The 25,787-nt window shown below is 43.0% G+C and overlaps 1 protein-coding gene across 1 annotated transcript in view; it reads right to left on the reverse strand.

The window, feature by feature from the left end:
* Nucleotides 1–345: 345 nt before the first annotated feature.
* Nucleotides 346–25,787, reverse strand: part of LOC126227759 (poly [ADP-ribose] polymerase tankyrase-1-like) — a 62,705-nt gene continuing 37,263 nt past the window's right edge. The window contains exons 2-3 of the mRNA XM_049942245.1: nucleotides 17,726–18,260; nucleotides 346–852 (exon numbers count right to left, since the gene is read on the reverse strand). Coding sequence (XP_049798202.1) covers nucleotides 372–852; nucleotides 17,726–18,249 — 1,005 coding nt within the window. The 5' untranslated portion in view covers nucleotides 18,250–18,260 and the 3' untranslated portion in view covers nucleotides 346–371. The remainder of the gene's footprint in view (nucleotides 853–17,725; nucleotides 18,261–25,787) is intronic.

Raw genomic sequence — 25,787 nt, forward strand, 5'->3', positions numbered from 1 at the left:
TATGAGTTTTTAAAATTGTAAAGCCCTTTTCGAAACAGCCTGTACTTGTCAGTTACCACATACCATGCAGTAGTTATCTTCATTTGCAGTGTTTATTTTTCAGTACTTGTTGACGTCTGCAAAGCTTAGCCTAGAAATGCATTTGAGTTTTTTTCTTATGAACAGAGGTAGTGTCTTGTATTTTCAATTCGTTTTCCAGAACCTTAGTTCCCACACGGTGCTAATAGAGTACCTTCATGTACTACTTAAATGTGGATGTAAATGAGTGGCTGGAGAATTAATTTTTTACATTCTTTATTGAAAAATTATACAAAATAAATGTAGAGATGTGTTTAAATGTTATAGCAAAAGAATTTTTTGGACTGCATGCTTCATGATAGCATATCTGCAAGCTGCTGCTCTCTGTACTGCATGGCTAGGTACAGAGGTATCTGTCCGTGATCATCCCAGGCCTCTCTGTCGGCCCCCACATCGAGCAGCACAGCCGCCACCTCTGCGTGGCCCTGCCTCGCTGCATAGTGCAACGGCGTCCACCGGTACTCGTCCTTGGCGTTGGGGTCACCAGAGGAGGCGGCCAGTAGCCGCACCACAGCCGCGTGGCCGCGGTATGCAGCCCAGTGCATGGGTGTGTTCCCCCTGCTGTCTCTGGTTTCGACGTCCGCCCCACCCTCCACCAGACACCTCACCACATTCTCGTGTCCCCTCACTGCCGCCCAGTGCAGGGCAGTCCACATGTCCTCGTCCCTCGCCTCCACATTCGCACCTGCCGCCAGAAGCGCCCTCAACTCCTCCACTGCCCCCTCCTTAGCTGCCTCGATCAGCCTCCTGCCACACTCCTTTCCGGGAAGGCGTCTGAAACAAACAGAAATATTCCCAGAGTTTACTACAAAAACACTCACCTAATGAAGAAACCCATCACACACAAAAAACTCGAACAGTTCTGAATGCAGATATAATCACCTTAGACAGTAGAAAAGAGTGTCCAACACCGTTTATATTAAGGTACAGAGATTCTGTTCTACCCTACGATCAAAGTCTTCATCCCTTTTCCATTAAAAATTCCCTTATCAGTCTCTCAAGAAACTGTGCTTCTCCTTGTTATCTAGAAGTCAGTTTATTCGACCTTAAAGCGCTATTGCTAACCAGTCGTTGACCTCTACTGAAACAGATGCTTCATACTACAGATACTAGTTATCTGTGTGTGCAGCAATCCTCCTAAAACTATTGTCAGTAACACGTCAAACAAATCACCTCTCCATGTATTTAAACATTTTCCCTAGAAGGAGCCAAAAGATTTCAGTCCAGTTACTGCCAAATTTCGTAACATAGCCTCCCCATAGCCATAGAAAAAGTTTCTCCTTCACACAAAACATGAATTTGTCGAAACATTAGGAAAACCACCAACAAACACACACACACACACACACACACACACACACACACACACACACACACACACGAAAACAAACACTAACACGAAAACAAACACACATACACACACACACACACACACACACACACACACACACACACACACACACACACGAAAACAAACAAATGCACACACGAAAACAAACAAACGCACACACGAAAACAAACAAACGCACACACGAAAACAAACAAAACACAAACCTGTAATTAAATTCTTCTGTGCACCACATGTCTGCTGGGTACTGCAAAACTTGCGGTCTCAGACTAAATTTATGCTTCATGCACTTTGCTAGATTATCATTATATATCTAATCTTCCTCTAAGCAGACATCAGCTTTGTGAACACAACGTCTACCTCATACCACTGATGCAAGTACTGAGAAATCCATAGTATCACTTTCGTATTACAAGATCACTATAATCACTGTAGCACATAACAGCTATTTTCTGATACTGCAAACTGTGACTTGCATGCGCTATTACATAAAACATTACAATATTTCTACAAACATCAAGTGGACAGGAACAATGTACTTTTTTTATTCTGTCAATGAAGTTATTACAGCTAATCAACCTAATATTCGCTTCCAGATACTTCATTTTCGATAAATGTTAAATGGACACAGATAGTGGTGTTACTCTGCCAACTGAAAATAGATCTCTGCAAAGATGTGTCATATACTCAAGATGAATCTCAACTTTCTGAAGATTTACATTTTACATTCCCTATCCTTTTCTATGCAATGACGAGATTGAAAACGTGAATTACGAACGACTATACACCGTTTTATAACCTGGAAGTTGTTCTGATCGCCAGAGTGCTTTACTAGGTGTGGCCATGGTGGAGGTTGTGCTGCTCCATTGGCTGTTTCTGGTGTGTACACTGACTCACGTGAAACCAGTCTGATTTAGGGTACTAGCAATTAGCCCCGGATCTATGATATTTCGGAACTGGGGCAAAAGCTTGAAACTTTATAGTTGCCATCGCCCCCATCCCCCCCTCTCCAAGCGTTTGAGTCGGGACGTCAAATATTAAAAAACCAATTTTTAAAAATATGTTCATTTGGTAGCGCACATCTTTCTGAAGAGCTTTTATATATCAAACACATATGTTCGAGGAAATGTAAAATATGTTATTTGGTCTTAAGTATGCCAAAGTGTAATGCCACGCCTCTTCACACAGCATTCTTCTACCGCACGTCACTGTATTCACGCAGCGGAGTTCAGACGTGTATATTTTATAATGAAATCCATCAGACATCTATGCAGGACAGTGGAAATTAAAATGTCGTGTGGAGCCTCTCCAGCTCCCTGTCGGCAGGTTTGATATCGTGCCCCCCTTAAAAAACTCAAAAGTAACACTGGATGAGGTTATCTGTAACCGGGAGAATACGAACTCTTCAGAGAAATTTGCACTCTTTGTTACCTATTATCTAATAACTCTCTGTTTTGTGTGACAAAAATAAATACGGGAAATGTAAAACCAGTAAAGACGAGATACAAGCAAGACAGTACACATTTTTTCAATCTGTAGGTCCCAACATCTTTTTCTCTCTCTCATCTTGCTGCAGCTTTACATGGCATGCTTTCCTTTCTACGAAAGGAATTATTACCTCATCAAATTTCGGCAAAGGTTTGCCACGTGGTAAATCAAAATGTCGTTGTCTAATACAAAAAAGCCTGTTGATATCAATAGTACGAAAGACTGATATGGTTTCCGATATGAGTACATATATTTTGGCACTGTATGCTAGAAAAAACGAAATAGACATTTCAAATATTGCAGCAATTGTAATACACGCCAAATACGTGAGACTGTTTTGGCACAAATAGTAATTTTTGTACAACTCATTTACATAAATAACTCATTTACATAAATATCATGGCAGAATATAGTTCACAAAGTACCAATATTGCTGTTGTTGTTGTCGTCGTCTTCAGTTCTGAGACCAGTTTGCTGCAGCTCTCCATGCTACTCTACCCTGTGCAAGCTGCTTCACCTCCCAGTACCTACTGCAATCTACATCCAGATCTACTTAGTGTATTCATCTCTCTGTCTCCTACCATTTTTACCCTCCACACTGCCCTCAGATACTAAATTGGTGATCCCTTGATACTTCAGAAGGTGTCCTTCTAACAGATCCCTTCTTCTGGTCGAGCTGTGCCACAAATTCCTCTTCTCCCAATTCTATTCAATACTTCCTCATTAGTTATGTGTTCTACCCATATAATCTTCAGCATTCTTCTGTAACACTGCATTTGGAAAGCTTCTATTCTCTTCCTTTCCAAACTATTTATCGTACATATTTCACTTCCATCATGGCTACACTCCATACAAATACTTTCAGAAAACACTTCCTGGCACTTAAATCTATACTCAATGTTAACAAATTTCTCTTTTTCAAAAAAGCTTTCCTTGCCATTGCCAGCCTACATTTTACATCCTCTGTACTTCGACCATCATCAGTTATTTTGCTCCCCAAATAGCAAAACTCATCTACTACTTTGTCATCTCCTAATCTAGTTCCTCAACATGACCTGATTTGATTCAACTATATTCCATTATAATAGTTTTGGTTTTGTTGATGTTCGTCTTATATCCTCCTTTCAAGACATTGTTCCAAAATACTAAATGCCTAATAGGACTACTACAGGCAAAAAGTTTTAAGTTAGGAAACTGTTTCACATTTCGTTCAAACGCTCCTGTTTCTCAAGCATGAGATCGAAAAGTAGTTGTACGGAATTTTTTATATTAATTTTGAATCGTTATATTCTTCCATATAATGTGTGTGATGTCCCCATTTCTTCCCCTTTCTCGTTCTGACAATCAATCTTGTCAGTAATTCGATAACTATTGCTACCACCATCAAAACGTATTCTCCGGTGAACTTCACCAATCCTGCCAGAATCACCAGTTCAGTTAATCTACGTTTATTCTCCAGTTAGGTGTTATTACGCGTTCGTACAACGTGTTTTCCGCGCTATTTCGAGAACAGAACTTAAGCGGACGCTTACCGGGGACTGTTCAAGCGGTTCTTAGTGGTGTAGCGACCTGGTAAAAATTTTCTTCCAAAATTTCATTTTCATCGAAACACTGAGGATTAATATGAAACCTTTCTTACCTGTAATTCCCATTAGTCGTTCATCTCCACTATGGTAGTCTGAATTTATGGATTTCGCAAGTAATTACAACAAAGCTGATCATTCGTAAGTCAGTCACCCACATAAACCGCGACTGGCATTTAACCGTTCGGGTTTATTCGGCTCAGCTCGTGTAGCACCGTCCCCTTTTGTATGCGGGACAGTTTTCTTAGTTCTATATGCGACTGGGATTCCCCTGGCAGAGAATCATGTACACTATGCACACATTCAAAAATCATTATTCGTTCAGAAATCAACTTAGAATGTGTTCGAAAACCAACAGCGATATGTTTTAAAATCATACAAATAATCGATAGACCGACATGAGCTGGCTGCCAGGTGGTTTGTGAAACAAGGCTTTCTTTTCTTCAAAATTATGAATTTGGCGCCCTATGAAATTGCCGCCTGGGGCAGATTCTCTGGCTTGCCCACCCTTTCCCCCTAGATCTGGGCCTGCTAACTATGATGGTATTTCATTGTAGACCACAGAAAGCAGACCTGTGTGAAAGTCCAGTTGAAACAGCATAGAACTGTGAGTGAATCACTCCCTAACATGTGGAATCAGAGGCTTTGGTATGCTTCACCTACATCTACATGTATACCTTGCCAATCAGTGTGGAGCGCGTGGCAGAGGGTACATCCCAGTGTACCACTTATGGTTTTTCCCATTTCGTTCACGTTTGGAGTTTGAGAAGTCATTTTTTAAGTGTGTGTGTGTGTGTGTGTGTGTGTGTGTGTGTGTGTGGTGATTAATCTTTTCTTCAAGATCCCTACTGCAGTGGTACATAGAAGACTGGAGTATATTCTCAGTATTATAGTTTAAAGCCGGATCTATAAACTCTGTAAGTAGGCTTGCTCAGGAAAGACACAAACTATCCTCAGGAGTCTGCCAATTTAGTTTCACACTTCCCCATAGATGAAACAGACCTGTGACCTTTCATACTACCGTGCTCTGTATACATTCAACACCTCCGGTTAGCCGTATTAGTATGGGTCCTGCATACTTGAGCCATATTGTAGGATGGGCTACACAAGTGATTGCAAGGAGTCGCCTTTGTAGACTGATTTCATTTCCCTAGTATTCTACCAATAAATCTAAGTCTACCACCCACTAGACCCATGACTGAGCCTACGTTATTACAGTTCATACCCCCCTACACAGTGCTACTACCACGTCTGTGACTCATTCATATTTTATTCATAGATACAGAGATTTTTGAGTGTCAGCTCGCCTGCTTAGATGGGTGGTACTGTGCTTACCTCCCATTTAAGTGGGCCCGGGTTGGATTCTTGGCCGGGTTGGAGATTTTCTCCACTCGTGGACTGGCTGTTCTGTTATCATTTCATCCACATCACCGGTGCGCAAGTCGCCCAATGTGGCGTCGAATGAAATAAGACTTGCACTTGGCGGCCGAAATTCCCTGGAGGGGGCCTCCCGGTCAACGATGCCATACGCCATTTTCTTTTTGTGTGTCATAATGATATTGGACAGTAACAGCAATGGTAACGATCAGTGAAATTTAATTATGATAACTTACCACATACTCTCATCACTGAAGTGCATTTTCTGGGACCTACTCTGCTAATTACTAACTACTAATTAAAATTAGCAGCTCATTCGAGACACACCCCCCCCCCCCCCCCACTGCTCCATTCCAACAGATTTTCAGGATGGTGCAGGTACCGGAAGTCTACATTCTATACACTGGGACATCCATATGAACTGTTCAGTGCTTCAGTGTTTTGGGCTGTTCGTAGAGTTGGAGGTATACTTGGCAAAGGCCTGGAGACGGAGGAGAATACCTGTTGGATTACATCATGGCCAGACAGATTCTGAAATCAGATACTGAATGGTGAGGAATATGTGGGAGGAGATGTAGACTCTGATGACATTTTTATTGTGATAATGAGTGAACTGAAGCTTAACGAAACCGTCAAGAGGATTCAGTTTGCAAATGAATGGGACTCTACAGTAGTGAGGAGTAAAACGCGAATCGGAAGTTCAATGAAACTTAAGATAATGCGACAACGAATACCGAAACTAGAAATTCAATCGAACAAGAGTGGACTTCTCTAAAAGGAGAAATCACAGGAGACGGCAGGTACAAGAAAAGGAACTGAAGAAATGCTGGCGAATGTGAAGTCCACTGAAATTGATTGACAAAATAAGAAAATATAACAATATTCACGAAAAGACAAGAAAACAGTGGTATAACCCGCTAAGGAATGAAATCTATAGGTAGGTCACGACAAATAAAGCAAAATAGATGAAGGAAAAATTAGATGAAATCGAAAAATAAGTAGGAAGGGCAGTTTCAGCACAAAGCAAACTCGAAACAACCTTTTGTGAAATTAAAAGTGAGGGTTTCAACAAACTAATAATAGAAAGGAATTCCATTAGTATACGCAGAGAAGAGAAAGGATGGATGGAAATAGTACATTGGACACCTCTATGAGGGGGAGAAACTATTGGATGACATGATAGACGGAGAAATGGAAGACGAATTGGAAACATAACTTTCAGAAAAATATCATCCTGACGCTCCAGAAGCGACATGTTTGGCACAATGAGCTGAACAACTCATGTATAGGAATTACTGACAACAATATACAGAAGAATGGACAAGAAAGCTAAAAATCTAGTAGAGGATAACGAGTTTGGGTTTAGGAAAGGTAAAACACCCAGAGAGGTAGATACGACATGGAGGCAAGAGTTAAAAAGCAAGGAACCTTCATTTTATTTGTCGACATTTAAAAAGCCTTTGAGAATGTAAAATGGTGCAACACATATGACATTCTCAAAAAAAACCTAATTGTAAGATATATGGAAAGTCAGGCAATATACAATATTGTATGCACTATAATCAACAGGGGAAAAATAAGAACGGAAGAATGAAGTACCGTGATTAAAAAAGTGCAGGACAGGGATGCAGTGGTTCTTCCCAGTTGTTTAAAGTGAACATCAATGATCGATGGTGGAACAGAAGAAAGTTCCAGGAATGGAATTAAAATCCTAAGGGAAAGGTTTCCGCTGATACGATTCGCTGATGCCATTGCTGTGTACCACGAAAGAGCGAAAGAATTATAAGAGGTGTTAAGTGGAATGAACACTTTAATCATCACAGGATTAGGATTTATAAACGAAAGGAAAAGTGAAGTATTGGCAGTAGGAGAAATAACATTGGTGGCAAATTTTACACTAAAATTAGTGGCCACAAAGTAGACGAATTGAGGGGATTCTACTACACTGGAAGCAAACAGACATAAGAGACGAAGCGAAGTTGTTACAAACAGTAATGTAGCACAGGAAAATAGGACATTCATCGAAAAACAAGGCCTCTAAGTCTTAATTTGGGGAAGAAATATCTGAGAATGTACGTTTGGAACACAGTATTGTATGAAAATGAATCACGAATTGTGGGGAAAACATGGAAAGAAGAGAATGAGTGCATTCAAAATGGGGTGCTATAGAAGGACTTTGAAAATTAGGTGAATTCGTAAGAGAGGAACTGTAAGTTCTCTGCAGAATAGCTGAGAACAGCAATATGTGGAAAACAGTGACATGAAAAAGGAATAGGATGATAGGACTTGTGCAAAGACATCAGCGAATAACTTGCACTGTACTACAGAAAGCTGTAAAGGATAATAAACAGGGGAAGACAGATTGTAATTGTATGGTACTTCAGGGAGCTGTGGAGGGTAAAAACAACAGGGAAAGACGGAGATTTCAATGGCATGATGGATAAACACAATAGGGAGAGAGAGATTGCAATGCTCTGTGTTCAAACTTTCCCTTACTGCAGCATTCCAATACCGCGTGATTATTATATATTCATCGCTTTTTATACACGAAGTTAGCTGTTCATTGTTGTCATATACTCGTCCTGTCACTAAACCTTCCGCACGTGATGCTGCATTATTGTTGACATCAGTTTGGAGATTGTGATGACAAATCACTGGACTGTTCACAATAACTCACTGTTTGCCCTATCTTCCGATTCATACCTAACCTTTCATGATACAACTCTCTCATCCTGTTCATATATTCCGTTATTCGTCTTTCACTTCACTGAGCACGACTAAATCTAGTGTGGCCAATTACATTTACTTTTTCGATCTTCTACCATCCCTACGACATAATGGTGGTGGTGGTGGTGGTGGTGGTGGTGGTGGCGGTGTGTGTGTGTGTGTGTGTGTGTGTGTGTGTGTGTGTGTGATGAATGTTTGCAATTTATGATACTGTGGAGTGTAAGCTGTTTTCTGAGCTTCCTATTAATGTGCATACAGGCGGCGTGAATGCTGAATTCTAAGAGGAATTGATGTTAAGCATACAACAAAAAAGCATTGTATTAATGTATGATGTGAAATTGTGCTTATATTGGAACAGTTAAATATTTTACGCATCTGCAGCATTTTAAAAGTAAATCAATTTAAGATTGGGAGGGCAGGGTGTGAAGAATGCACCAAAAGGGTGTGAAGTATTGGGCAGAGAATGATCTTATGTCATCAGTAACAACAAGAATCTGTTGTACATCATTAAGAGTAGAAGAGGTGGGAAAAAAATCAGCCACCGAGTTTCAAACCAAAGGTTTATTTAGCCCTTGGTCCAGGTTACGATATTTCTAAAAAATCTTCTTCAGAATAAGTCGGTCCTATAAACGTATACAAAAGGTTACAAACTATTTTTACGTATCTAACAAAATATCAATAATCGCGAAATATTTGTAAGGTAAGTGTACTCAATAGTTACACCACAGGGTGGTAAATTACATTAGCTGAAGCTGAGCGGCTATTGCCTAATACATAATTGATGTGAAAACGAGAAACATCACATACCATGGCTTAGGGACAGCAGCCAGAATAAATTCAGCGTATGTCAGAATAAATGCACAAATGTATTCGCCCATTGGTAAAGGCTCTTGTCTATATAAAATTATAACGTGAGTCCAAAGGATAAAATATTTGGTAACCTAAGTATTCAGCATTTCAGAGAAAGGTCAACTGTTCACAAGTACAGGCTCAATCGATGAGGAAAATTTGGGGTGCGGAGGGTGCTAAGTACATGTGCGTAAGAAGTACGCTTGGATTGCGTTCAGTAACAGCATTTTACATTAAAGTAAGAATGAAAATTTCCACTACCAGGCTACTAACAAGCGATAAATTTACAGATATACATTACGCATAAAATCTATAACACATTTGCTGACAGAGTAATACTGTATGTAAATTCAGCGTGCAGAAGAGAGTTCTATTTACAAAGCACCACTGTTAAAAATACATGGGTAAGGAGCAAAGACAACGTCACTAAAAAGAGAAACTTACGCTTAACACTACTGAAGCTTAAGCAATAAAGAAAAATTGGAATGCAGCAGGCGGTATATACTGCATCTTGTTGGTAGCAATTAACGTAATTTTACATTAAAGCAAAGTGACATTCTCTTATAGAAGACTAGTGATAAGCAATACTCTTAGAGGTATGCATTAAATACAAAATTATCTGTGAAACATGTATGCACCAGAGTGAGACTGCACGTAAATGTAATGTGGGGAAGATAAGAATTCTATTAGAAAAAATTGCTTCTGTTTCGGAAAAGTGGAGGAAAGAATAAAATGGATAAAGGTACAACATAAAAAAATGAGAATCTTCTGCTTAACTGTACTAATTCAGTTTTTCTTTTCGGAATGCCAACTGTAGGAACATGTGATGAAAAAGCCACGAAAAACGAAACCCAGTAATATGAAATGTCAGTAGCTCAACAATAGAGAAAAAAATATTTTGAAGAAAACGGTGCGCATTCGCCGATGTTAGCGGAGATCGGTAAACACGTCTTACGTGTCCGCGAGCGGTATTTTAAAGCCAGCAAGGGAGTGCTCACTCGCGTATTGCAACTGATAGTTCAAAATGTTACCGTCTCTCTAACAGGATGTTTATAAATTTGAAGTTTTTCTAGTAAATCTAATTTTCAGCCTTATTTTCTTACGTAAAGTTACGGTTTCTTCTAATTACCTTGGAGAATGGTGCAAGGTGGCTATTTTTTGATGACGTTATTGAATAGATTCAGGAAACCTGCGTTTCTCTGCATCTGTAGATTTAGAGAAAGCTTTTGACAATGTTGACTGGAATACTCTCTTTCAATTTCTGAAGGTGGTAGGGGTAAAATACAGGGAGCGAAAGGCTATTTACAAACTGTACAGAAACCAGATGGCAATTATAAGAGTCCAGGCGCATGTAAGGGAAGCAGTGGTTGGGAAGGGAGTGAGACAGGGTTGTAGCCTCTCCCCGATGTTATTCAATCTGTATATTGAGCAAGCAGTAAAGAAAACGAAAGAAAAATTCGGAGTAGGAATTAAAATCCATGGAGAAGAAACAAAAACTTTGAGTTTCGCCAACGACATTGTAATTCTGTCAGAGACAGCAAAGGACCTAGAAGAGCAACTGAACGGAATGGGCAGTGTCTTGAAAGGAGGATATAAGATGAACATCAACAAAAGCAAAACGAGGATATGGAATGTGGTCGAATTAAATCGGGTGATGCTGAGGGAATTAGATTAGGAAATGAGACACTTAAAGTAGTAAAGGAGTTTTGCTATTTGGGGAGCAAAATAACTGATGATGGTCGAAGTAGAGAGGATATAAAATGTAGACCGGCAATGGCAAGGAAAGCGTTTCTGAAGAAAAGAAATTTGTTAACTTCGATTATAGATTTAAGTGTCAGGAAGTCGTTTCTGAAAGTATTTGTATGGAGTGTAGCCATGTATGGAAGTGATACGTGGACGATAAATAGTTTAGACAGGAAGAGAATAGAAACTTTCGAAATGTGGTGCTACAGAAGAATGCTGAAGCTTAGATTGGTAGATCACATAACTAATGAGGAGGTATTGAATAGAATTGGAGAGAAGAGAAATTTGTGGCACAACTTGACTAGAACGAGGGATCGGTTGGTAGGATATGTTCTGAGGCATCAAGGGATCACCAATTTAGTATTGGAGGGAGGCAAAGAGATGAATACACTAAACAGATTCAGAAGGATGTGGGTTGCAGTAGGTACTGGGAGATGAAGAAGCTTACACAGGATAGAGTAGCATGGGGAGCTGCATCAGAGCAGTCTCTGGACTGAAGACACAACAACAACATAGAATGTGTTAATATTTGTAAAGGAAAATGATGTATTTGAAAAATTATGGTCAGAGAAATAGTTGTAAAGCAACGGTATCTGTGTCTGCGATGGTAGCACAGTGGAGTCGTAGAATCTTTGAAAGTCAGTAGTGGATATCTGCGTGATTCGTTAAGTGTGCAGTGTAATGCATGGACACACTTTTGGACCTGTGTGAACTGGAGATTTATTAAGAGGAGGAATGATGACTCAGAACAAAGGGTGGATAGCAAACGGACATAAAAAAAGTTTTGAAATGAAGAACAAGGTATTATTTGATGAGATAAAAGGTTTATTTTTATTTTTCTAGACTTGTGTTGTTGTTCCACTTCTCCATCGTCCCAGTCTAGTGTTTGATAATTATTCTATTGATTGATCTTCTGACTTAATTTACAGTACCATGGAAGTTATTAGATTAAATTAATTTTCATATTAGAGTTCATAATTGGATTTTTTTTTTTTTTTTTTTTTGCCGGTTCCCTCCTAACTGAAATTTCTGTACTTAAAGGTTAAGTCGTGTATACAGGGTGATCAAAAATCAGTATAAATTTGAAAACGGAATAAATCACGGAATAATGTAGATAGAGAGGTACAAATTGACACACATGCTTGGAATGACATGGGGTTTTATTAGAACCAAAAATATACATAAGTTCAAAAAATGTCCGACAGATGGCGCTTCATCTGATCAGAATAGCAATAATTAGCATAACAAAGTAAGACAAAGCAAAGATGAAGTTCTTTACAGGAAATGCTCAATATGTCCACCATCATTAATCAACAATAGCTGTAGTCGAGGAATAATGTTGTGAACAGCACTGTAAAGCATGTCCGGAGTTATGGTGAGGCATTGGCGTCGGATGTTGTCTTTCAGCTTCCCTAGAGATGTCGGTCGATCACGATACACTTGCGACTTCAGATAACCCCAATGGCAATAATCGCACGGACTGAGGTCTGGGGACCTGGGAGGCCAAGAATGACGAAACTGGCGGCTGAGCACACGATCATAGCCAAACGACGCGCGCAAGAGATCTTTCAAGCGTCTAGGAATATGGGGTGGAGCGCCATCCTGCATAAACACCGTACATTCCAGCAGGTGTTTATCATCCAGGCTAGGGATGATGCGATTCTGTAACATATCGGCGTACCTCTCACTCGTCACGGTAGCAGTTACAAAACCAGAATCATGCATTTCCTCGAAGAAAAAAGGCCCGATAACTGTAGATGTGGTAAATCCAACCCATACCGTGACTTTCTCGTCGTATAATGGAGTTTCCAAAATAGTTCTAGGATTTTCGGTAGCCCAAATTCTGCAGATGTGGGAGGTGACAGACTCTCGGAGCATGAAATGCTTCGTCGGTCCACAACACGTTACTCAACCAATCGTCATCTTCCGCCATCTTTTGAAACGCCCACACCGCAAATGCCCTCCGCTTCACTAAATCGCCAGGTAACAGTTCACGATGCCGATGGATTTTGTACGGATAGCATCGGAGGGTCCGCCTCAGTGCCAACCAAACAGTAGTGTATGGAATGCCGGTGCGTCGTGCGACTGCACGAGCGCTGACTTCCCCGTGCATAGACGAACCCGCTAGAGTCTCCATTTCTTCCTGAACTGTCTCAGCAACATTACGCCTTGTGCTCGGTCGGCCACTACGGGGTCTATCGTCTAAACAACCCGTGGCCTCGAACTTCGAGATTATTCTCGCGACAGCTGCATTTGTCGACGGACCTTCACCCGTTCGAATCCCCTTCCTATAGCGATATGATCTGAACTAGCACATTCCCCATTCTGATAATACAGCTTCACTAAAAGCGCCTTTACAGGTAACGTCAACATCAACATCAACGTCAACGTCAACTGCTGGCGCAACTGATTCTCTCATTGCAGCTCTTTTTATACACGATTGTCATGTGCAGTAACTGACGTTTTGCTGTCCAGCGCCATCTGTCGGATATTTTGTGAACTTCGTTTTTCTTTTGGTTCTAATAAAACCCCATGTCATTCCAAGTATGTGTGTCAATTTTTACCTATCTACATTATTCCGTGGTTTATTAAGTTCTCAAATTTATACTGACTTTTTGATCACCTGGTATATAGTTAAGGCTCACCGGCCATTTGACCATCTTCTTCTGTGCAGATGCACAAACAGTGCCCGAACTCCTACGGGAATTGGCAAAAAGCCCCGAGTAATGAGTCTAATGAGCAGGGGCACTATGAATATAGTGCGGCGCAATAAGTTGGGAATGTAGGTCTCACGGTAGGCGTGTCAAAGATAAGTCCCTGCAGTCGCACTATTCTCTGTGTCTTCGTGGCTCAGATGGATAGAGCGTCTGCCATGTAAGCAGGAGATCCCGGGTTCGAGTTCCTCCAGGGCACACATTTTCAACTGCCCCCGTTGGCATATCAACGCCTGTTTGCAGCTAGGCGTATTCATTTCACTGTTAAGTCATGTGTTTCATTGGCACACTCTGTCAAGATTATCAACCCAATTTCCCTGGACCAACTATAGTTAGTTTTAAGCAGGATTTTTTTAGCTGTTGCTGAGTCTTGCTGTGTTGCTGTTTCTGCCAGTGCTTCATTTTGCAGGTGAGATTCATAATGTGTGATTGTTTCGTTTCCTTTGCGCAATGTAGGTTCTGTCAGTTTCTTTATTTTACCAGAGCCGTAGGTCAGTGGAGAAATTTTCGTGTGTTTCAGGTTGCAGTGTTACACAGGTCGACATTACTTTTATTATACAGTTACGTTTTTTTTTTCTTGAACAGTTCGCACTGATCAAGTCTACTGAGTGTGAAAATATTGGTTTGCTTATTTATTTGCTTATGAATAAGATCCGTTTTCGGAAACACAGCATTCTCTTCAGTTTCGTGCAAGTGAAATGGCTTTGATTTAACGGCACATTTAGGCTGTCAGTTCACAGTCCCGGGTTTGTATTTACAATAAAACACACACACACACACACACACACACACACACACACACACACACACACACACATATATATATATATATATATATATATATACACACACTCCTGGAAATGGAAAAAAGAACACATTGACACCGGTGTGTCAGACCCACCATACTTGCTCCGGACACTGCGAGAGGGCTGTACAAGCAATGATCACACGCACGGCACAGCGGACACACCAGGAACCGCGGTGTTGGCCGTCGAATGGCGCTAGCTGCGCAGCATTTGTGCACCGCCGCCGTCAGTGTCAGCCAGTTTGCCGTGGCATACGGAGCTCCATCGCAGTCTTTAACACTGGTAGCATGCCGCGACAGCGTGGGCGTGAACCGTATGTGCAGTTGACGGACTTTGAGCGAGGGCGTATAGTGGGCATGCGGGAGTCCGGGTGGACGTACTGCCGAATTGCTCAACACGTGGGGCGTGAGGTCTCCACAGTACATCGATGTTGTCGCCAGTGGTCGGCGGAAGGTGCACGTGCCCGTCGACCTGGGACCGGACCGCAGCGACGCACGGATGCACGCCAAGACCGTAGGATCCTACGCAGTGTCGTAGGGGACCGCACCGCCACTTCCCAGCAAATTAGGGACACTGTTGCTCCTGGGGTATCGGCGAGGACCATTCGCAACCGTCTCCGTGAAGCTGGGCTACGGTCCCGCACACCGTTAGGCCGTCTTCCGCTCACGCCCCAACATCGTGCAGCCCGCCTCCAGTGGTGTCGCGACAGGCGTGAAGGGACGAATGGAGACGTGTCGTCTTCAGCGATGAGAGTCGCTTCTGCCTTGGTGCCAATGATGGTGGTATGCATGTTTGGCGCCGTGCAGGTGAGCGCCACAATCAGGACTGCATACGACCGAGGCACACAGGGCCAACACCCGGCATCATGGTGTGGGGAGCGATCTCCTACACTGGCCGTACACCACTGGTGATCGTAGAGGGGACACTGAATAGTGCACGGTACATCCAAACCGTCATCGAACCCATCGTTCTACCATTCCTAGACCGGCAAGGGAACTTGCTGTTCCAACAGGACAATGCACGTCCGCATGTATCCTGTGCCACCCAACGTGCTCTAGAAGGTGTAAGTCAACTACCCTGGCCAGCAAGATCTCCGGATCTGTCCCCCATTGAGCATGTTTGGGACTGGATGAAGCGTCGTCTCACGCGGTCTGCACGTCCAGCATGAACGCTGGTCCAACTGAGGTGCCAGGTGGAAATGGCATGGCAAGCCGTTCCACAGGACTACATCCAGCATCTCTACGATCGTCTCCATGGGAGAATAGCAGCCTGCATTGCTGCGAAAGGTGGATATACACTGTACTAGTGCCGACATTGTGCATGCTCTGTTGCCTGTGTCTATGTGCCTGTGGTTCTGTCAGTGTGATCATGTGATGTATCTGACCCCAGGAATGTGTCAATAAAGTTTCCCCTTCCTGGGACAATGAATTCACGGTGTTCTTATTTCAATTTCCAGGAGTGTATATATATATATATATATATATATATATATATATATATATATATATATATATATATATATATATATATATATATATATCATCAGTTATCTGCTATATTAGCAGGTCCTTTGCCTCTCCATTTTCTGCGATCCATTGCTTCCTTCTTAAGGCTGCTGTATGTTGTACCGTCCATCATGTCATACAGTATCTGGAATCTCTTCCTTCCTCGCTTCCTTTTCCCTTCTACATAACCTACTAAAACTGTTTTTATAAGTCCGTCATTCTTTCTTAATATATGCCCAATCCAATTTCTTTTTCTTCTCTTTATTACATCTAGTAACTGTCTTTTCTCTCCCGCTCTTCTCAGTACCTCTTCATTTTTTACTCTGTCCATCCAACTTATTCTTTGCATCTTCCGCCATGTCCAGATCTCAAAAGCCTCCAGCGTTTCTCTGTCTTTTTTCCTCATAGTCCATGTTTCAGCGCCATCTAGAAGAACACTCCATACAAGACATTTTATGAGTCTCTTTCTGAGTTCTCTGTCCAGACCGCTGCAGAAAATTCTCCTTTTCTTATAAAACGCCTCTTTTGCCATTGCTATCCTTGTTTTAATTTCTGTGGTGCACTTCCAGTCGGTGTCTATCCTGCTTCCAAGATACTTAAAATTTTGCACCTGTTCTAGTGTTTCTCCATTCAGCACAATTTTTATTTCCTTATTTCCTCCTATTGCCAATACTTTTGTTTTATTTGTGTTAATTTTCATTCCATATTTTTTTCCGTTAGTTGCAATGGTGTCCACCAAATCCTGTAACTCTTTTTCCCCTGTGGCTAGAAGGACCATGTCATCAGCAAATCACAAACACCCTACTCTTCTTCCTCCAATTTCTACTCCTTTGTCATCTAATGAGCATTGGTCAATCATATTTTCCAAGTACAGGTTGAAAAGAGTATATATATATATATATATATATATATATATATATATATATATATATATATATATATATATATATATATAAAACGGGTGAGCACATTATGCTGCCAGAATGAGACTTTCACTCTGCAGCGGAGTGTGCGCTGATATGAAACTTCCTGGTAGATTAAAACTGTGTGCAGGACCGAGACTCGAACTCGGGACCTTTGCCTTCCGCAGGCAAGTGCTCTACCGACTGAGCTACCCAAGCACGACTCACGCCCCGTCCTCACAGCTTTACTTCTGCCAGTACCTCGTCTCCTACCTTCCAAACTTTACAGAAACTCTCCTGCGAATCTTGCAGAACTAGCGCTCCTGGAAGAAAGGATCTCATTCCGGGAACATACCCCAGGCTGTGGCTAAGCCATATCTCCGCAATATCCTTTCTTCCAGGAGTGCTAGTTCTGCAAGGTTCGCAGTAGAGCCTCTGTAAAGTTTGTAAGGTAGGAGACGAGTTACTGGCAGAACTAAAGCTGTGAGGACGGGGCGTGAGTCGTGCTCGGGTAGCTCAGTCGGTAGAGCACTTGCCCGAGTTCGAGTCTCGGTCCGGCACACAGTTTTAATCTGCCAGGAAGTTTCATGTTACGCCGTGCTTACCTGTATTCTGGCGACGGCTCACCGAGCAGCCGACTCACTTCGGCCACTTCATCAGGGTGGTTGAGGACTGCATCGGCCCAGCCCTGTGTGGCTAACACTTGCAAGTTGGCCTTTATGAAGGCGACAGCGGCCTCTGTGAGGCTGAGACACGAGTGCCCGACTGCCAGCACCGCTGTGGCTGCCGCGTTCTCCACTGTCAGCTGAGCGGCCAGCTCCCGCTCACAGTCTCCCTTCAGCCCGGGGACACAGTCGGTGTCCGCAGCTGCCGGTAGAGCGGCCATACTAGACAGCCGGGGGGCCCGGAGGGAATACACGTAGGCCGGCAGCTCCCGGAGTGCTGGACCCTCCACGTCGGGGACCGCGACCTCTCTGCCACTGGCCTCCGGCGTGTCGTGCTGGAACGTGGCTGCGAACAAGGAGCTCCCGCCTGCCTGGAGACGCGTGTCGCCCGCCACCGGCGTCACCTCCTCACTGTCCCCCCTGCCTGCGGCCGCAGCCTCCTGCATCTCGTTGGCAGCTGCCATTGTGGACGGTTCTGAAACAAAATTAGAATCATATTAATACCGTCAGCTGCCGACGGGCGTTGATATATATCGACGGGGACAGGTGAAAATGTGTGCCCCGACCGGGACTCGAACTTGGGATCTCCTACTTACATGGCACATGCTCTATACATTTTTTTTTTAGAAAATTTTAATTCAATATTTGTTCATTATAATTTCTACTTGACAAAAAATAGAACTTCAATAAAAGTAAGAAAAGGTTTCCTGTAAGAGAGATTCGAACCACTCTCCACTTACCAGACATCGACGGTGTTTATATCCAGGGTGTCCCAGCTATCTTGTCCACCCAAAATATCTGTGGAACAATAACAGCTATTGGAAAACGACTTTCACCGGTATCAATGTAGGGCTGGGGCCCATGAATGTACATATTTGGAAACATTCTAAAACGAAAGCATATGTGTTTTTTAACACAAACTTTGTTTTTTTAAACGTACCTCCTATATTTTTTCTTCAGCAATCCATAGCATGACAAAGCACATACCCAATGGCGTTGATTGCATCGCAATATTCCCATTACATCCCGAGATACTGACGCGAAGCTGACGCTTGAAACACCCGACATGCGCTGCTAGCGCACTTCCTGAGGCTCAGGCGTGAACCCCATGCTGCCCGTAATCGCGATGTGATTGACATGTGTAATCACACCTCCATACTTATCAAGAGGGACACTTACTTGTCAATGACATCGCGATTATGGGCAGCATGGGGTTCACGCCTGAGCCTCAGGACGTGCGCTAGCAGCGCATGCCGGGTGTTTCAAGCGTCAACTTCGCGTCTCAATATCTCGGGATGTAATGGGAATATTGCGATGCAATCAACGCCATTGTGTATGTACTTTGTCATGCTATGGATTGCTGAAGAAAAAATATAGGAGGTCCATTTAAAAAAAACATAAATTTGTGTTAAAAAACACATGTGCTTTCGTTTTAGAATGATTCCAAATATGTACATTCATGGGCCCCAGCCCTACATTGATACCGGCGAAAGTCGTTTTCCAATAGCTGTTATTGTTCCAGAGATATTTTGGGTGGACAAGATAGCTGGGACAAACCGCTGCAAGAGCAAGATGACGGGTAGGGCAGGGGTCAACACCCGAAGCCTGGCCATCACCAGGAAGAGGATGTAGTGGGTTGGTCTATGTTGTTTTATTTATTTATTTATTTAATTTTTCCTTTTTTAAAATTTTTTTGTAACATTTTTAATTTTTTTGTATTTTTGGATTTCTTTTGGTTTCATTACAAAAAGGATCCTACAACCGCCGTAGCCGAGCGTCCGAGTCGTCTTCTCGTCTGTTGGGAGGGGTTCCCCCATAATCCGTCCGTAGAGGATCAATATGCTCGAGGATTCTTCTTCATTTTCAGCGTCTCATACCCGGAACGCCGCAGTGAGCAGGAGGATCCGTAAATAATGAAGCTAAATAATTTGCGAAACGGGTTCTGTACTTCGGGTGGCGGCTGAAAGCTGCACATGTCGTCATCAATAGGGACAAAAGTCGAGTGGGCCTTTGGGAGCTTCACAAAATATGTAGTAAAGGGCCACGCCTTTTAGCCAGCCAACGGCGTTCGTCCTGGTTGATGGAAAGTATACGCCGTCGGGGCGCAGTGTATCATCCGGGGAGATAGACTCCGGCAATTGCCGCAAGAGCAATGCCAGCATGCGCTGGGTCAGTAGCCAGCACTCGCTGGTCGCGGCACAAGTCAGACGGTGTGTGATCCATCTGTGCCACCGAGGGCACAGAGGATAGCGCGACTGCAGGGACTTATCCCTTGCACGGTCCCTGTGAGACCCACATTCTCACCTTGTATGTCCACACACTACGTACGTAGCGTGCCACCCCAACACACTCATGACTCGTGGAAGGCATTCTAACCAAGTCCCATAAGATTTCGACGAATGTGTGTGCATCCGCACAGAAGAAAAAGGTCATGGCCGGTATTGCCACAACTATATATTTATACGGATACGGTGTCTGTTCTTTTGGACATGTCCGAAACAGTATCATTCTAATTTCGTTCTAGGCGGCTGCAGGTCATCAATGGTGTCTGTCCGAAAGAACAGACACCATTTCCATATAAGTATATAGTTCTGAAACAAGTCGTCAGTGATCAGGGCTTTGCCCTTATGCAATACCGTGGTCTAGCGGTTCTAGGCGCACAGCCCGGAACCACGCGACTGCTACGGTCGCAGGTTCGAATCCTGCCTCGGGCATGGATGTGTGTGATGTCCTTAGGTTAGTTAGATTTAAGTAGTTCTAAGTTCTAGGGGACTGATGACCACAGATGTTAAGTCCCATAGTGCTCAGAGCCATTTGAACCATTTATGCAATACCCTCAGGTGCACGTAGACCTGTGACAAGCAACAAACAGCTGGCAAATGTAACCCGTTACCAAGTAAGTTACAACACTGTGATATGCTTCTGTTTCAGGCAGATGCCACAGGTGTACAGCTACAGATCTTGAACAACACAATATCAGCTGTTGTGCAAGAGTAAAAGTACACGTTAACACCTAACTTTTGACACCTAGCGGATTTATTGGTTACTTTTCTTCGAATGCTGTTAAATGTAATCTGGAGGCGGTAATCTGAAATATGTCGCACTGAATCTATTGTGCTGTGTTGGTAAAATCTGGCATCAGGGTCGCGAGCACACCATCGGTTGGGCCAATTTTAAGGAGCTTTTGCTCCACATACATACAGAGTCGATGAGCAATGTGCACAGATCATGGCATGCACAGCTAGCCTTTACCATACAAGTTTACGTCAATGCCACCAGGTGCTAGCACATTCCTTAGATATGCCAATTCACTCACTACATAGTAAAGTTAGATCGGACATCAGTATGTGATATTTATACTGACAGAAAAACCTATTTTGTGGCATTCTGAGTAAGTTTTGGATTGTATCATACAGTAATCAATTGTGGCGCCGAGAACCGTAAAGCACACCATCGTCGATTGTGACAATCTAGCATTTATTTACGCTTCTTTTTGTAGACTCCCGTCACCAGTTAAGTGAAGGCCTCGTCGCTATTGCTGTGGAGGCCGAGTTGCCACCGCTGTTACGGCAGGCCGAGCTCGTGGGCTCACGGCACAGCGCATGGTGCAGTACACTGGTAAGACAATTCCTCCCTGCCGCTGTTACGCCGCTATACCCCAGGGTCAGGTAACAGGACAAGAGAACGAAGGTTCTGCAAATCTCCAACAAATTACACTACTGCCCATTAAAATTGCTACACCACGAAGATGTGCTACAGAAGCGAAATTTAACCCACAGAAAGAAGATGCTGTGATATGCAAATCATTAGCTTTTTAGAGCATTCACACAAGGTTGGCGCAGGTGGCAACACCTACAACGTGCTGACATGAGGAAAGTTTCCAACCGATTTCTCATACAGAAACAGCAGTTGACCGGCGTTGCCTGGTGAAACGTTGTTGTGATGCCTCGTAAGGAGGAGAAATGCGTACCATCACGTTTCCGACTTTGATAAAGATCGGATTGTAGCCTATCGCGATTGCGGTTTATCGTATCGCGACGTTGCTGCTCGCGTTTGTCGAGATCCAATGACTGTTAGCAGAATATGGAATCGGTGGGTTGGGAGGGTAATACGGAACGCCGTGCTGGATCCCCACGGAATCTTATCACTAGCAGTCGAGATGACAGGCATCTTATCCGCACGGCGGTAACGGATCGTGCAACCACGTCTCGATCCCTGAGTCAACAGATGCGGACGTTTGCAAGACAACAACCATCTGCACGAACAGTTCGACGACGTTTGCAGCAGCACGGACTATCAGCTCGGAGACCGAGGCTGCGGTTACCCTTGACTCTGCATCATAGACAGGAGCGGCTGCGATGGTGTACTCAACGACGAACCTGGGTGCACGAATGGCAAAACGTCATTTTTTCGGATGAATCCAGGTTCTGTTTACAGCATCGTGATGTTCGCATCCATGTTTGGCGACATCGAGGTCAACGCACATTGGAAGCGTGCATTCGTCATCGCCATACTGGCGTATCACCCGGCGTGATGGTATGGGGTTACACGTTTCGGTCACCTCTTGTTCGCACTGACGGCACTTTGAACAGTGCACGTTACATTTCAGATGTGTTACGACCCGTGGCTCTACCCTTCATTCGATCCCTGCGAAACCCTACATTTCAGCAGGATAATGCACGACCGCATGTTGTAGGTCCTGTACGGGCTTTTCTGGATGCAGAAAATGTTCGACTGCTGCCCTGGCCAGCACATTCTCCAGATCTCTCACCAACTGAAAACGTCTGGTCAATGGTGGCCGAGCAACTGGCTCGTCACAATACGCCAGTTACTAGTCCTGATGAACTGTGGTATCGTGTTGTACCTGTGGTATCGTGTTGTACCTGTGGTATCGTGTTGTACCTGTGGTATCGTGTTGTACCTGTACACGCCATCCAAGCTCTGTTTGACTCAGTGCCCAGGCGTATCAGGGCCGTTATTACGGCCAGAGCCGGCCGCGGTGGTCTCGCGGTTCTAGGCGCGCAGTCCGGAACCGTGCGACTGCTACGGTCGCAGGTTCGAATCCTGCCTCGGGCATGGATGTTTGTGATGTCCTTAGGTTAGTTAGGTTTAAGTAGTTCTCAGTTCTAGGGGACTAATGACCACAGTAGTTGAGTCCCATAGTGCTCAGAGCCATTTGAACCATTACGGCCAGAAGTGGTTGTTCTGGGTAGTGATTTCTCAGGATCTATGCACCCAAATTGCGTGAAAGTGTAATCATATGTCAGTTCTAGTGTAATATATTTCTCCAATGAATACCCGTTTATCATCTGCATTTCTTCTTGGTGTAGCAATTTTAATGGCAGGTAGTGTAGTAACAAAGTCACACAAATGAGTTAAAAACGTTTAATTACCTTTGTGACTTGTTGAATGATTAAATCTGCAACACTGCTTGTAATAAAAGGCAAAAAAGTCCCTCAATGGCTAAGTGCAAATAATTGTAGGTAAACTTCAAAGTACATAGCAATGCAATTTACGATAATTGTCTCTTAATTTCTAAGAGTTCACTAAACGATGTTCCCTCTCTGCGCCAGCCCCGGGCGATGATCTATAACCACGTGGGTGAGACCTGCTCTTCTGAGTGGGCTTCTGTCCCTTGTCTGGTCATTGGCATTGGCGAAGTCGATATCTTCATCGTCACCGTCACCCGTGGCGGTGGTGGAATTCGCGCGAATGGAGAGTCTCTACGGCACTCGCTCCACATCGCATCTTTGCCCCTGTGGTGCTTTGGCCCTGGCTGTGTATTGTTCGGACGACACAGCACTTCTGACATCTGTTGATCTTACGGCGGGTCTGTTTTATCAGTACTGTAAGCCCACATTGTACGTACATATCAACATTCCGAAAAAGCTGTCTCACTGGTTCCTCACTAAAATGTGGGATCAAAGACGGTGTACGTTTGGCCTTTATGGTTGTCAGCACCTCATTTGTATTCTAGTCGAGTGACCTTGTCGGTAGATCGTACTACCTGAACTTACTGACGTCCGCAAATGGCAGTTTGTGTCTGCAGTCGGTTGCTTCCTGTGCAGGAATCAGCTTTCCTGTGCATTGTCGACCTGAACTCTGTGGAATCTGTAGTTAGAAGAAAAGGAAATTACCGGGAAAAGTTAACCGCAAAGGAATTAGCACCACCCAGACCAGATCCGTTGTCTGAGAGAGTGACGAAATCAAATAACCGTGACTACAAACGAACATTTAACAAAGTTTTGTGTAAGTTGAGTGTAATTTAAGAATGCCTGATTTTCAACCCGGAAGTTAATTCAGTAACTAATACATGTATTAGGGATGTTTTACGTTTGTCTGACAAGATAAAAAATGCACTGAAACTCCCACTTACACAAAAATGCGAAATGGAGAGTAGTGAAAGCTTAAACATTATTTCGTTCTTCTCAAAAATTGCATTTAATTATGTACAAAACAACAAAATTCCACAAAAACTTCTCTTTCTTTTTTCGGACAAGATATGCATATTATTATTATTATCGCTGAAATCGCCGGCTGAAGTTGAAGACGCATGTTGATAAGCGTAACTGCTATGCAGCAGATGCTGTTGAATTGACACTTTCATATTCATCTGAATTTAAAAATTTGTGAACACCCAGAATGTATACTTACTAAACGCTACTGACGATATAAAACTTTTTTTTTTGTTTTTTTGCAGGACATGTCAACAGAAACAGTAGAGATACTATTTCTATAACCTGTAGCTATAGTGCAGTGTCACATGATCACAAAGGTTTCCAAAATGGGCGCCTAGCACAATGAAACAAGCCCAGAAGGGTCTATAGCGTTGTGTCACGGAAAGATTTACCTTCCTTATTATTCAATATATTTAGGAAAACGATATTTTAATACTGTAATCTAAATTAGTCTGCTCTTAACAACTAGTCTATGTTGCAGTGCGGGATTTGATAGGCACAGCCAACCGACCTACTGTTGCCGAAGTTTGGGGTTCGACACCTGGAAATGTTACCTCAGGCCAACTGCCCCAGTCCGTCTGCAACTCCTTCCCAGCTCACCTGTCGTATACGAAGCGTGCGTACGACGAAATGTTGATCCAGTTATAGAGAATGTGCCCTCCACCAACTAACATACGTTTTATCATTTTGGACCTCTTCTCACACTACCACTGCTCTGGAGATGATACTGGCAAGAGGAAAGTTTTCACTTGTATTAAGATCTAATGCTGTGCTAAGGTATTCTCAGTTAGTGTAGGAATACAAAGAACGCCGACAGTGTGTGTGTGTGTGTGTGTGTGTGTGTGTGTGTGTGTGTCTGTGTGTGTCAGTTTGACGCACAGCCACACAGATTGCTGGTCTGCCCGCCAGCCACACCGTAGCAGAGACGCTACCAGCAGAACGACGTCCAAGCTCAGTTTTGTCTGCAGTTTTTCCTCACACGACCTTAAAGAAACTATTCACGAAAAAGAATTGATTCTTTGGTATCTTACAAATGTACTCGTCAGCTACACGACGAACTGCCTATGGTTTCACTAATGTTGGTAGTTATTGTGATATTTAAGGGGGGCAGGACGTCAAATGGGCCGACTTGGAGCACGAGAGGCATCACACGACATTTTAATTTCCACTGTCTATACTTTTACAAATAAATTCGTAAGACTTTGTCAGCATCACCAAGGAGGATTCAGGATTCACAGTCATTGCAGAGGAAGTTCGAAAATATAACAAATTAAATTTTTTTACGTGTGAAATTTCATCATTTTTTACACTTACTAATGTCTACATTTGTTGCTATAGGTACACTTTCCTTCATAAGTTAGATTCTTCGATGAATTTTTCATATCATACATACCATACTTACAGGTGTATGAAACTCTAGAATTTATTAAATTTATGAAAAAACGAATGAGCTGTTATATTTTAAACATCATGTTTAGAAAAAACACAAATTTTATAGTTAATTACCTCATTTTTTACCACAGTTTTTAATAGATTCGGAAAAT

This window comes from Schistocerca nitens, unplaced genomic scaffold (genome assembly GCF_023898315.1).
Source record: "Schistocerca nitens isolate TAMUIC-IGC-003100 unplaced genomic scaffold, iqSchNite1.1 HiC_scaffold_340, whole genome shotgun sequence".
Lineage (NCBI taxonomy): Eukaryota > Metazoa > Arthropoda > Insecta > Orthoptera > Acrididae > Schistocerca > Schistocerca nitens.